Here is a 14,109-nt window from a genome sequence, read left to right as displayed (position 1 = left end):
ATGTTTTCTTCGGAAAAGAAGTCACTTCATGGATCATTCAAATCCACAATAGTAACTGGACATTTCTCAGAACTGAAAGCAATCTGATTGCTATGCAACAGAGCCCCGAAGAATATTTCTCCGTATTTTGGTTACCACTTTCAGCTCAACACGGTATCTGCAGCATCTGGAGCAGATTTCTACAACAGCGGAAGCGTGTAATCGCCATCAGTTTCACACACCGCCCTGTGTCCGCTGTATGTATTTACCCACAACAGTGAACATACAGTTACTCACACAAATAGAAAGACAATACTAGGTGGTGTGGGGAAACATTTCAGTATAATGGCCCTGTAGAGCTAAACAGTAATTAGCCTAGTAAGAAAAGGAGTCGTTATAAAATGTCTACCGTTAGACAGGACACGATCCTGATACAACACTCATAGTGAACCTGCAATATAAATATGTTAGTAATTTAGTAAGTAATGTTTCATTGTGTGTATATATGTCTAGTCTTATAGAGTAACTACATTATGGTCCTTTGTATGTTTCATGCTAACGCTAACGTGCGGGAGTATCTTGTGAAGAGAACGAGTGCGCCGTCCCAGCAGCCGAGCAGAACATTTGAATTACTAGCTTTCTTGAGCATTTATGCATTGTAGTGACCCTTCATGTAGAAATTTTCTAAGTATAAATAGAGTTGCTATATTACTTTTACTAGAATTCCAGTATTTCAGTGGATATAGTAAGACAACATTTTATGTATTATCTATGCACTGTTTAGGAGATTAACGTTTTTGCGTGTGTAAAAGTTTAATAGTCACTTTTGTAGGACTTATTTAGAGGAGAAACTGTCAATTGCTCATTTACGTGGTGATAACGAGATCTATGTTCAAAGCCAATAAGCAAGCACGCATCACAATGCCACAAAATGAATTAAATAGTGTGAATGCATCGTCAACTAGTGCCACAGAATTTATTACCGCCGTAGTTAGCGATATGTCGATTACGGCTGAGCAACCAGCAATAATTAATGCGCTCATGTCGTCGACACAAACGGTTGCTAGTTCCGACATTCATATGTCGAAAGAAGTCCAGAGAAATATGCAGCAACCAACAAACAACATGAATTTCATCTCTGACACAGACGCGTGCGAAAACGAAATGACTGTACCGAAAATTGTGTCGGTACAATCCTCATTAAGCCCAGTGCAATCGCCAATTGCTGAGAATACCGATTTGTTATCCCAGCTGATGTCAAGTTTGACTGTCATAACACAAGGGATTAAAGCATTGGAAACCACGCAATCCACGTTTGCAAATGAGATGAATCGTAGATTCCAAGCATTGGAAACCACGCAATCTAATCTTGCAACGGCACAATCCACGTTTGCAAACGACATGAATCGTAGATTCCAGGCATTGGAGAGTGCGCAATTTAATTTGGCTCAGGAGCAATCTAATAAACTAAAAGAAATAAATGATAATATTACTGAAAAATTCCAGAGTTTGGAAACAAAGCAGAGTCACTTGATTACCAGTCAGGCACAACTCATAGTTACACAAGAACAACAGTATCAGGAATTAACAAACAAATACAAAGACATCTTATGTCGTCAAGATACACTAAATCATCAAGTGCAAGAAGTTATTCATGTACAGAACACTATTGCGCAAGACGTGAATACAATTAAGCACGATAACGAGCAAGCTGTCATTGAGCTTACTCGGAGGATAGACACTCTCAGTCTCGAAGGCGAGAATCACACAGAGAAACTTTTCAATGAACATAAGATCGCATTTTCTAAGGACATTGAAGTTTGGGCGAAAGAGCAAACCGAGACAGTGCGAAATTATGTTGACAAAACCTTGAAAGAAACAGTTTCTAACGAGCAAGTTAACAACGAAGCTGCACAAGAACAACTTAAAGCAGAAGTTAAAGAGATTAAGGAGAATATAGGAGATGAATTTCCTGCTTGGAAAGCAAAGATAGAAAATACATTAAAAGCATGCCAGCAGGGTCTAGTTAATACTAGAGGGGCACATACTACTTGCAGTTTATCAAAAGCAGACATTATTCCTGATGAAACCAGTGAAACCGAATCCATGCAACAATATCCATGTATTGGTGCATATTTACGTAATCAACCAGAATCAAATTATCGAGATTATCATTCACCGCGTAGTAGCCACCAGAATACACCTGTGACTATGAATGAAGAAAATATGCTTAAATATCGTCAATTCCAGATATTTATTCCCGAAAGGAAGTCGATCAATCCCGTGGTATTTATCAAGCAATTTAAAGGGATATTGCCGCGAATGTGGACTGAGCAACAAAAAAATTATGTACGTTGCAGGATTCATACATGGAGATGGATCGATGTGGGCGTCAGAAGCATCCGATTGGTGTCAAGATTATGACCAATTTGAACGCGCTTTCTTGCACAAATACTGGAATAAAGGTGTACAAGAAAGACTACGTAAGGAAGTTTTCGACCCACAACCTTTTTCTTTCAAAAATGGATCTTTAAGAAAGTATTTCGAGAAGTATATAAATAAAAGTAAATACTGGAATGAACCAATCCCGACGCAGGATATCATTCGAATATTAAAGGGCAAACTTCCACTTGAAGTTAAGGAAAAACTTTTACATGTGCCTGAACAACATGTGGAAGATTTTCTAGCCACATTGGATTCAATAGACATTCTGTTCGAAGAATCTCGTGTGCGCTATAACCAACCAAGTTACCAACCTAACAAATACAATAGTAACAACAAACAGTATGGAAACAAACCTTTTGCACACAATTCACCAAACCCACAGGTGAATTATTTCCAGAAAAACGTGAAATTTGGTAACGAAAATCCCGACCAGTGTAACCATGACCAACAATGTGAACAAACATATAAACGGAAATGGAGGAAGAATAATAAGAAGAGGAAAGGATACTATCAAGAAGGGAATTATCAGCAAAAACGGCGATATCAGCAACCAACCCAAGAATATCACAACCAAGGACAAACTTCAGGTTGGGTACCAAATGATAATGCAAATGAATGGAGAAATCAACCACCAATAATAACCGACGTAACGGAGCAGACATCTACTAATAATGGACAATCGTCAAACTAAACTCGACTGTCAGAAGCCCCGTCGGTGCAGTCGAGGAAGTTTTCAGGGGCGAAAATTCGAGCGTCAAATTTTTCAGGTACAATGAAGGCAGATTATTAATAAAAGAACTTCAGCAGGATATGATGCCTTGTCAAGAGGAACATATCACTGTACCTGTTGCGAAAATTCAGGCGGCGATTGAAGGCATTAATGTGCAAGTTACTTTAGATACAGGAGCAGCAGTAAATGTCGTTTCTGAGAAGTTATTTCAAAGAATACTTCAGAAAGCAAATCCACCGATTTTTCCTGTTCAGTGTTGTAGAATTGTAGGTCCTACTGGTCATAAGTCTTCTCAGGTTAAAGTGCAGACTCAACTCCAGTTAGATATAGGAAATGTAGCTATAAATTGCACGTTCCTTGTAATAAAAAAATTGGTTGAGGACTGTATCCTGGGTATAGATGAATTTAGAGAGAGAAATTGGCATATCGATTTTTCTCTAGGCCGTGCCAGTTTTACAATAATGGATCAGAACATCAACTGAATCTTCTCAGGGAATATAGTACCCATGGAAAGTATTGTCAGGGACGAAAGCTGCAAATAAAGTGGATACATAGCAAACCTGTACGGTATTACCAAATTAATTACTTGCAACCAGTTTTAAGCCCTGAAATTATGGTATATGAAAAGGTGCAAGAACCTGAATGTTTGCAACAACACCAAAGAAAGCAATTATATGATCTTCTACAGGAATATCATGAAGTCTTTCAAGAAAGACCTGGTGTAATCGAGGGATACACATGCCATTTAGATGTGATACCACACCAAGTTTTCTGCCGTATTTTTTATCCAGTACCGTGGCACCAACGAAAGGCAGTTGATGCGGAAATCCACCAGATGCTTGAATGGGATCTGATCGAACCTTCGACGAGTCCATACTGTAGTCCGCTTCATGTTGTCTCGAAAAAGGGAGGAAAAGTTCGTCTCGTGCTAGACGCACGGCAGATAAATAAGATTATCATGCCCGTGCGAACTCACCCGGAAAACATCGATGAGCTAATTCAAAAGTTCGAGGGGATGAAATACTTAACAAATATTGATTTGAGAAGTTCATTTTGGCAGGTGGCTCTAGACGAACCATCAAAAAAGTACACCGCATTTGTACATGCAGGTAGAAGCTATCAATTTAAGGTTTTACCTTTCGGGCTAAACGTGAGCTCAGGAGTTTTCATAAATGCTCTAGATCATGCATTGGGACCTGCACTTCGAAGCAATTTAACTTTATTTGTGGACGACATGCTCATAGCTACAAGCACATGGGAGGAGCACGTTGATTTATTGAGAAGAGTGTTAGAACGTTTCAAGGAAGCAGGCATAACCGCAAATCTGCAAAAGTCCCATTTTGCTCGAGATAAAATCAAATTTTTGGGTCATCTTATAAATGGAAAAGGCATCTTACCGGACTCCGAGAAACTAAAGGCAATCAAAAACTTTGCAGTTCCAACAACAAAAAGACAGTTAAAGGGCTTCCTCGGAGTTGTCTCTTTTTTCAGGCGTTTCATTCACGACCACTCTATTAATGCAGAACCGTTGTACAGCTTGTTGCGCAAAAATACTCCGTGGGTGTGGACGCAACAATGTCAGAATGCATTTGAAGCAATAAAACATGCCTTAGTCAATTCACAAATATTATATCATCCAGATATGAGCCAAGAATTCGGTTTAATGGCAGATGCTTCGGAAATTGGAATAGGTTCATGCCTCTTCCAAGTAAAGATGTTAGATAGGAAATCAACTTTCTGTCCAATAGCTTTTGCTAGCCGACTCTTAACTGCTTGTGAAAGAACATATACGACTACCGAAAGGGAAGCATTGGCCGTAGTCTGGTCATTTAAGAAATTTTACTATTACTTATATGGAGCGAAGACAACAGTATACTGTGACCACAAAGCGTTAAGTTTTTTGCAAACATGTAAATTATTACATCCAAGATTAGCAAGATGGACGCTCTCACTCCAAGAGTTTCAATTTGAAATTAAATACCTAAGCGGACAGGATAATTTCATCGCTGATGCACTGTCTAGAATGCCAGATGGAGATTTGTCAACTATCAACATCACCGGCAATCCGTCCGAATTTAACGTTCTTATAATGACTGATAGAATATATAGGAAACATTTTCTTGACATGTGTAAGAACATGGAAAAATTACAGAATAAAGATCCTCGTTGGCATTCAATAAAGGAAACTTTAGCAAAGCCTGGAAACGATGATCTGAAGAGACTGTACAAAGTTGAGGACGATGTCTTATTTTTCAAAGGGCATCTTGATTCAGATAATTGGAAGGTGTGTATTCCCGAGAAGAATGAGAATGACTTAATTTTGCACACGCACATCACTTGGGGACATTTTGGAGTATTAAAGTGTGCTCGGAAGATTCAAGCATATTGCTACTTCCCAAACATTTGCATGAAAGTGCACAGACAGTTAAGGAAATGTAAAATTTGTCAGCTAGCCAGACCAGAAAATTTTTGTGTGAAAGATTTCCTACATCCTATTATACCCACTAAACCGCTGTCAATCATTTCGGTCGACGTCTGTGGTCCTCTACCATCATCAAGGGGAGGATGCAAATATATTGTAGCTTTTCGTGATATATTCACTAAGTATGTCAAACTTTATCCATTAAAATCAGCTACTGCTGCATCCATAGCCAAGAAGCTGGTCAAAGATTATATAGTCAAAGTAGGCAAACCAGAGGCTATTCTTCCTGACAATGGGTCAATGTTCACTGGATTTCGTTGGAGGCAAACAGTTGCCAGTTGTGGTATAAAACAAATTCTAACATCAGTGTACCACCCTTCAGCGAATCCCGTGGAACGAATTTTTCGTGAATTAAACCGGTTCATGAGAACATATTGCCACAACCAGCAACCCAAATGGATCTTCACGATTTTCAGGAAATTGTAAACAATATGCCACATACTACGACAGAATACACCCCATACGAACTGATGTTTGGAAAACAGGAACAGAATGACTGGATTCGACCAATTCCTAAAGTAGCTATTAACAAAATAGACCTACAAAATAAAGTACGACAATCCTTACTCAATATAATGGACAAGGCAAGAAAAAGGAAAATATATTTTGACAATCGACTTGGAAAATTAAAACATATAAAGTGAAAGACCAAGTTTTAGTAAAAACTCATCCTAAGGCTTCACTTATACAGAGAAAGAACACAAAATGGCAATTATTGTATCAAGGACCATTTGTGATTACCAAAATACCCCATCCAGGAACTTATGTTTTGAAGGATGTGAAGAATGGAAAGGTGAAAGGAATGTATCCTCATCACTTGTTAAAGCAATTTCATGATGACTGAAGATTGAAAATACTATTCTTATCAAATAATATTGATTAGAGAATTTTCATTAAACCTATGAATCATATTTAGGATAGTTTATTTTTTTTTGCAATTTAGTAGTTAGTTTTTCTTTTCAGGCATACTGTACGAGATATATGCAGACATTATGTATAGGTTTTCCACTGTAAGGATAAGTTTTCTTTTCAGTATGCAGAGAATTTAGCTATAGTATGAATGATTTCTTTTAAAAAATTTTTTATTTAGTAGATAGTAATTTCAATCAGGTTTCACAATGCATAATGACCATGGGTTAGTGACTCAAATGAATCTGGTCTATGGCAAGATATTTTTCCTTATGTCAATTTAACAATGTCAGTGTATGTTTGCATTTGCTTTTTTTTTTTTTATTTGCTGAGCTGAAGTCATGCTGTTCGGAAGGGGTAACCCGTTCTCAGTTTTAAAAAGGACGCCTATTAGTTTGTTTCAATATTTTGTGATGAACATTGTCTTTATAATTGTACTATTGTTGTAACATACCTGTGTATGTAAATTATGTTATGTCAATTGTTACTCGCGAAGTTACCAACTGAGCAAATGCCTTTCAGTTATAAGCACATCAACAAGTGTAAAAGTCCATCTGAAAGATGACGAGCATAAGTTGACATGGCAGCACCAGTTGGATTTGTGTATAGTGCATTATAGGGTTGTTGATAGAAATGAAGAACACCTTACGACTTCCGAATATTTCGAATTCAGGACAGACAATTAGAAAGAACTTTAGATTAGATTCTATTTCAGCTCAGCATAGATCAAATACCTTTTCCACGGAACTTACACTGACTCTTATTTTCATGTTAACCATATGCGGAAAACCATAATACCCACGAGGAGACGGTGAAATGGGAATAGAATTCCATCAGTTACCAGGAGATGACAGATAGAAGGGAATCGTAGATGGACATAAACCAACGCGTCGACAGTTCACCTCAAGACACAGAAGATTAACAGTGTTGTGTTTCTTTTGTGAACAGTATTTAAATTCATTTAAAAAAAAAATCCATATTGTAAATATTTTTTTTATTTTTCATTGTAATTCAATTAATTTTCTTTGCAAATGAGAAATACGAGGATGGTAAATCTACCCCGAGGTTTTCCTTTGTGGGGCTTGGCCGAATGGCTAGATTATCCGTTTGAGACATCCCAAGGCGAGTGACAGAAGCTTTGAGTAATGATGAAAAAGGTTTCTGATCACATCTCATGCCATCCTCGACAAATGAATAAAAGCAAGCATGTAAGCTATGCATATATGCTGCATCAGGAATTCAGCACCGGCTTTGTCAGCAGTGTATGCACCCAAATCAATAATTTACATTTAGATAGTCATTCACTAATACCAAAATATCATAAGAATTACAGTGGACATTAATACTCTAGTAGACATTAATACAGTGTCATAAACAATTACCGATACAGTGTTGTGTGAACGCTCGTGTTTGTTTTTGCCCAGAAACATTCATCCACAAGAGGGGCATATATGATGTATCATGCAGCGTAACTTGCTGTGACAGTGCGAGAGAGAGACAAAGATATTGTTTATTACTCTGTGGTGGTCAGCGCTCACATAATTATTCTCAGGAGATAGAGTTCTTTTGTTCTTGTTAAGAGTAATTTTTTAGGGGTAGAGAGCCATGCTTGTGATGTAAAAAATCGACGCCATTGCGTGTTTTTGATTCACATTGTAAAATATAAGTGCATATGGAAGGAAATCAGTTAATAGAACAATAAAATATTGTTAATTTCAAGAAGGTACGTCTTATTATACACCCAGCGATGTACTGCTATTGTGATTTACTAATAAACACCAGTTGACAACAGTTCCGATGGGAGCGTTCAGTTCTAGTGAAATAGTTCGATGTTTTCTTCGGAAAAGAAGTCACTTCATGGATCATTCAAATCCACAATAGTAACTGGACATTTCTCAGAACTGAAAGCAATCTGATTGCTATGCAACAGAGCCCCGAAGAATATTTCTCCGTATTTTGGTTACCACTTTCAGCTCAACACGGTATCTGCAGCATCTGGAGCAGATTTCTACAACAGCGGAAGCGTGTAATCGCCATCAGTTTCACACACCGCCCTGTGTACGCTGTATGTATTTACCCACAACAGTGAACATACAGTTACTCACACAAATAGAAAGACAATACTAGGTGGTGTGGGGAAACATTTCAGTATAATGGCCCTGTAGAGCTAAACAGTAATTAGCCTAGTAAGAAAAGGAGTCGTTATAGTGGCCATGTATGGAAGTGAAACGTGGATGATAAATAGTTTGGACAAGAAGAGAATAGAAGCGTTCGAAATGTGGTGCTACAGAAGAATGCTGAAGATTAGATGGGTAGATCACATAACTAATGAGGAGGTATTAAATAGAATTGGGGAGAAGAGGAGTTTGTGGCACAACTTGACTAGAAGAAGGAATCAATTGGTAGGACATGTTCTGAGGCATCAAGGGATCACCAATTTAGTACTGGAGGGCAGTGTGGAGGGTAAAAATTGTAGAGGGGGACCAAGAGATGAGTACACGAAGTAGATTCAGAAGGATGTAGGCTGCAGTAGGTACTGGGAGATTAAGAAGCTTGTACAGGATAGAGTAGCATGGAGAGCTGCATCAAACCAGTCTCAGGACTGAAGACCACAACAATAACAACAACATCCATTTAAAAAGCATAAGTCTGTGTTGAAAATAATATTTGCTTACATTTTAGAATATCTCATAGTATTTACATACATGAGCTCCTCCTTACATTCATACCACTAAAAATCAATTTTCAGAATCTATTGTGGCTCCAGAGATATCTGCACTGAAATGCTTAAGTGGGACATGAATCTCACTACTTATGGCAGTGACTGTAACAGAAGACTCTCTGACCATTAAAATTCATAAATTAAAAGAATTTAAGTCAGTTCACGAGGTGTGCTGGGATAGTCTAATGGTTAAGCCAACTATTTCCGAAAAGTAATGAAAGAGTTTCTGGAGCAAACTCTTCAGTAAGTCTTATGTATATACTGAGTGACCTCAGAAGATGCATCTGCTGAAAGTTATTAAATGAGGAACAGAATGTACAGCGTGTATAAACATAGCCATTGTATACAAGGAAAGCAAGACTTCATCCAAATAGATCTGCTGCTAACTTGGGTAAATGTAATACAACTGAGTTGTGGTACGTGCTGCAGTGACTGCATGCTGAAAAAATGTTCACACCAGACAAGCCACACAGCACACAAACATGTTAGAGCATCACAAAATAGCACAGACCAGTAGAGAATGGAGCAGTGTTGGTAAGTGCACAACAATATTCCAGTGTGTACTTGTCAATAAAATTGGGAAACAAGAAATGACATCCAAACACAGTGCATACGAGTGAACCATTTCCTTTGATGTATTGACACTGCACAGATCTTGTTCACTGTTGCACAGAGTGGTGCTGTTTGACATTCACACGAGATGTACAGCACTATGCCAAGTGGGTTTGCACATCTGTGAATGGCCAGTAAAAATCATCCACAAAGCAACAACAACCATAACACCACTCTCATTATTACTTCAGTGAAATGAAATTGACTAATGACCTCAGCAGTTGAGTCCCATAGTGCTCAGAGCCATTTTTTTTTTGAAATGAAATTCCAAGGTACAGAAAGAAAACAGATCAAGGGAAGAATTTCAACTTTGGCTTTTGTCACACTTTCCATCTCAGGAGGCAGCACAAGGAGAGCTCAGCTGATTGCACAAGAGGAGATCTAGTGCTGAGGAATTAACACATATGAACAAAATGAAACTTCCTGGCAGATCAGAGCTGTGTGTTGGACAGAGATGCGAACTCGGGATAATGTGCTCTACCAACTGAGCTACCAAAGCACGATTTGTGACTAGTCCTTACAGCTTTACTTCCGCTGTGAGGACGGGTCTTGAGTTGTGCTTGGGTAGCTCAGCTGGTAGAGCACTTGCCCATGAAAGGCAAAGATCCAGAGTCTGAGTCTCACTCCAGCACACAGTTTTGATTTGCCAGGAAGTTTCATACCAGCGCACACTCCACTACAGAGTGAAAATCTCTTTCTGAAAAGATATGAACTAAAGTTGATCTTTTACAGATGAGACAGGAAATGTCAATGACAATTAAGATTCTGGATCTGATTAAGTGTTCTACACAGGGGATTTAATCAAAGATTTATTTTTAACATGTACAATATTTACATATCAATAACAGAAATTATATTAGTGAAGTAATACAAAGCAAAAAGGTAAAATGTATTTGAAACAATACTGTTTGTGCATTATCACAGAAGTATAAACATGTTACATTCAGGTATGTGAAAACAGTCAAAGGTTTCATGGTGCCTGTTTACATACTAACACAGCCATTCATGTCATGTAAGACAATATAAAAATCAGACTACGTTAACCATCATTAACATGTCAATATATATGTTAACAGTGTGTTACTGCTACAAAAAAATATTTAAAATCTGAATTTTGAAACAGTCATATAGGCTTTGGATATCCATCTCTTTGGTTTAAAATACTTCCTTTGTTTTTGATGCTGTTTGCTATTATTGTCATGGTGTTCTTTTTCAGACTCATTTGGTGGAGGATCTGGAATTTTGCTGTATTCACTGCCAGATTTCTGACGACATGACTTTCTACCTTCAGCTCTTTGAAAATACCAGTTATTCATATCCCACTTCCCATTTCTTTTAGCTTTCCTTGCATATGCTCTTTCAAAGAGCCAATCACTTTTGTGTTCATTCTCTCTAGATTCTGCTCGTGCTCTATTCATGTCAATTACCCAATCCCCAGACATGTTGCTATGCCTGTAGTCTTCATCTTTATTCCATTTGTATATATTATGAGTATTTTTCTTTCTTGTGTCATACAGTTTGCTTTTAAAATGTTTTTCTTCTTTATAATGATATTGCTTCTTTAAATTTCTTCCTTGGTCACGATACTTTTCCTTCATTTTTTTAAAATCCTTGTGTTTCCATTCATCCTTTCCATTGTTTCTTCTGGTTTCAGCAGACTCTTGGTTAGATTTTTTGTACTTTTTCTTATCATGATCTTGTTTTTTCTTCTTTTTCTCATTTTTGATTTCACGTGTCAGTCTTTTGTCATATTTACTTAGTTTTGAATGGAGGTGGTGCTGAGTAACAAATTTATCATCAGTTTCTATCTTCGGCAAATTTTCGAAATTAGAAATCTTTCCATGTCTTTCTATAGCACTCCTCTGCGATAAAACTTCCACAGTAGGATCATCTATGACTTTTTTACGTGATGGTGTTTCAGTTGCAGTATACATATTGTTTTCCTCATGAGGGCTGTTAGGATGTTTTCTATAGTGCTCCATGGGGTGTGTATTGTGGTGATAATTAATAAAAACCTCATTAATGAAATCAGAAACAGTGCAAACATTACTTTTCTCAACATTTAACACAGCACTTCCTTTTGGATTTAAGGTAACTTCAATTACCTGCAGGGAATCCATAGCTTTTTCTAAGTGCAGTGCATGGAGGTTAACACTGCTAAAAATTTCATCAATTTTTCTTTTGTCGGTCATTTGAGGACTGTTTTCCAGGACTGAATAAAGCATGTCTTTAATATACTGCAGATGTGATTTAAGTTTTGTGGTAGCTTCCATGTTTAGTAATAGTGCTGACTTAAAAATTGGAAAGCTTTGCATCAATTTCTTTGCTTCGTTTCTTATATCCCTTATGTCATCGTGATGCAATGCAAGTACAGATTCAGTGATTTCCTGGACAAGATCTTTCACAATATGTTTTAACATACTTTTGTTTGGATCTTCTGTACTAACAGGTGAGTCCTTGGAATCAGTGGCAGCCTGGCATCTTTCAGAAATGTGTGTAGCTGTAGATATAGAAATTTTAGATGGTGACTTAGCTAGTGAACCGATCAGCTCCTCTGACAATGCACTTTTTCTTGTTTCTGCTTGGCCTCCCACCCTCACTTGTGCACTTTCTGGAATACTTGTCCTTGTCATGTGTTCATGTATTTTCTTCTTAGAAGTGTTTTCCTCTTGTGTTTTTACTGTTACACTTTCAGTGTACGCATTAATTTGTGAAGAACATCCTTTGACTGTGACAGTTTCTGTCGTTTGCGAGGCTGTGGCAGTCTGTCCCTTTCCTTGTGTAGTAATAGTTCCTCCCTCAGTTTGAAGTGCTTTCTCTGGAGAGTTCATGTAGTCAATAACTCCATCTCCCTTGGAGCGATTCCGTAATAGATTACCAATTCTGTCATGAAGCTCATCATCAGAAATGTGACCATTCAGAATATCCTGCCGTAAGTCATCCAAAGATGTTTCAAAGCCTGACACCTTAGCTTCAGTATGTGGACAGGTAAGATTTAGCAAAACTGTGAGGAACACACCATAATTTTCATTAAAATGTTTCAGTTCTGTATAAGCATTACCTGTAATATGCATTACATGATTGTCATAGTTTTTCAGTGTCAGGCAAATGTGATTCTTTAGTTTGAAGTTCTCAGCTTGCAATTTCTTCACTCTTGAGCCCATGTCGTTCACCTCCTCTGAGTAACCTAAAACAAAATACTAATAATTGAAATAAATAGATCTTCAAAGGCATAGAATATAACTGCATCAAATTGCAGCAAAGGCAGTAGCAATTAGCACATGGGTGGTTTCATGTCAAATCATACAGGTGATGTCAACCCGTGGTCATGAATTTTTCTGGAAAAAATATATATTAGACCTCTATATCATAAGTGTTAAGAAATAAAGTATTTTCGTTCATCTTAATTTTTGTAAATGATACAGTCCTTTGAAAAATGCATATTTTGTAAAGAACTCTTAAAACAGTTGAGAATAAAAAAAATATACCTAGTAGACCAAAAGTACTAGAGACCTGGCACATGTTTTGCATTAAAGCTCCCTCATAGTGTGTTGAAATTTATTTGACACCTGCGCTCTTATGGGACTCCTTTAACTTACAAATTTAAGATGAAAATACGAAATTTAAGTTAATTTTTCCACTGTTTTTCTAATTTGGAAAGCCACAGAATGCTACCTTGTCATATTACCTAACACTACTGTAGTAATTATAAATAGTATCTTCTCTACACCAGATACCTGTATTATATAAATATTTATTACTGAAAATGTGGGAAATATTTTTCTGTGTAAATTTTTTTTTAACATTTTGCATACTTCACGTCGCTGAATTTCTAGAGTAAAATACGCATATTGGCACCACTGTTTCCAGCATTCTTCTGTTAATCACAAATGAATGAGAACTTGCACATAAACCATTCTGCATCAAGTTTTGTATTTGGTTTGAACTTTCTGTTAGATACAATATCAGTCAGGAAATACAGCAGTGAAAGAGTGAAGTGTGTACTATGAAAAATAGACAAAAGAAGGTGCTTAAGAAAAGTGAAAACACTTCACAAATGTTGGAAATCTGTCAGAGGTATTGCAGAAATATATTGGTCCTCAAGTAATGGTATTAGCATCACATCCATTGTGCAGGAATTGTTACAATCACTACAAGAAGAAATTTAGTGACACCCCATCTGAATGATCACCATCACCTGAACATGTAACTGAAGAAGACAGTGCAGAC

At 37.3% G+C, this 14,109-nt stretch overlaps 1 protein-coding gene across 1 annotated transcript in view; it reads right to left on the bottom strand.

The window, feature by feature from the left end:
* Window positions 1-10,675: 10,675 nt before the first annotated feature.
* LOC124621938 overlaps window positions 10,676-14,109 on the bottom strand; it is a 50,054-nt gene continuing 46,620 nt past the window's right edge. Inside the window, exon 3 of the mRNA XM_047147448.1 lies at window positions 10,676-13,066. Within this exon, the coding sequence (XP_047003404.1) occupies window positions 10,980-13,066 (2,087 nt within the window). The 3' untranslated portion in view covers window positions 10,676-10,979. The remainder of the gene's footprint in view (window positions 13,067-14,109) is intronic.

The sequence above is a fragment of the Schistocerca americana genome, chromosome 7, assembly GCF_021461395.2.
Source record: "Schistocerca americana isolate TAMUIC-IGC-003095 chromosome 7, iqSchAmer2.1, whole genome shotgun sequence".
NCBI classification, from domain to species: domain Eukaryota; kingdom Metazoa; phylum Arthropoda; class Insecta; order Orthoptera; family Acrididae; genus Schistocerca; species Schistocerca americana.
Note: the sequence above shows the minus strand (reverse complement) of the source record. Positions and strands in the feature narration are given on the sequence as shown.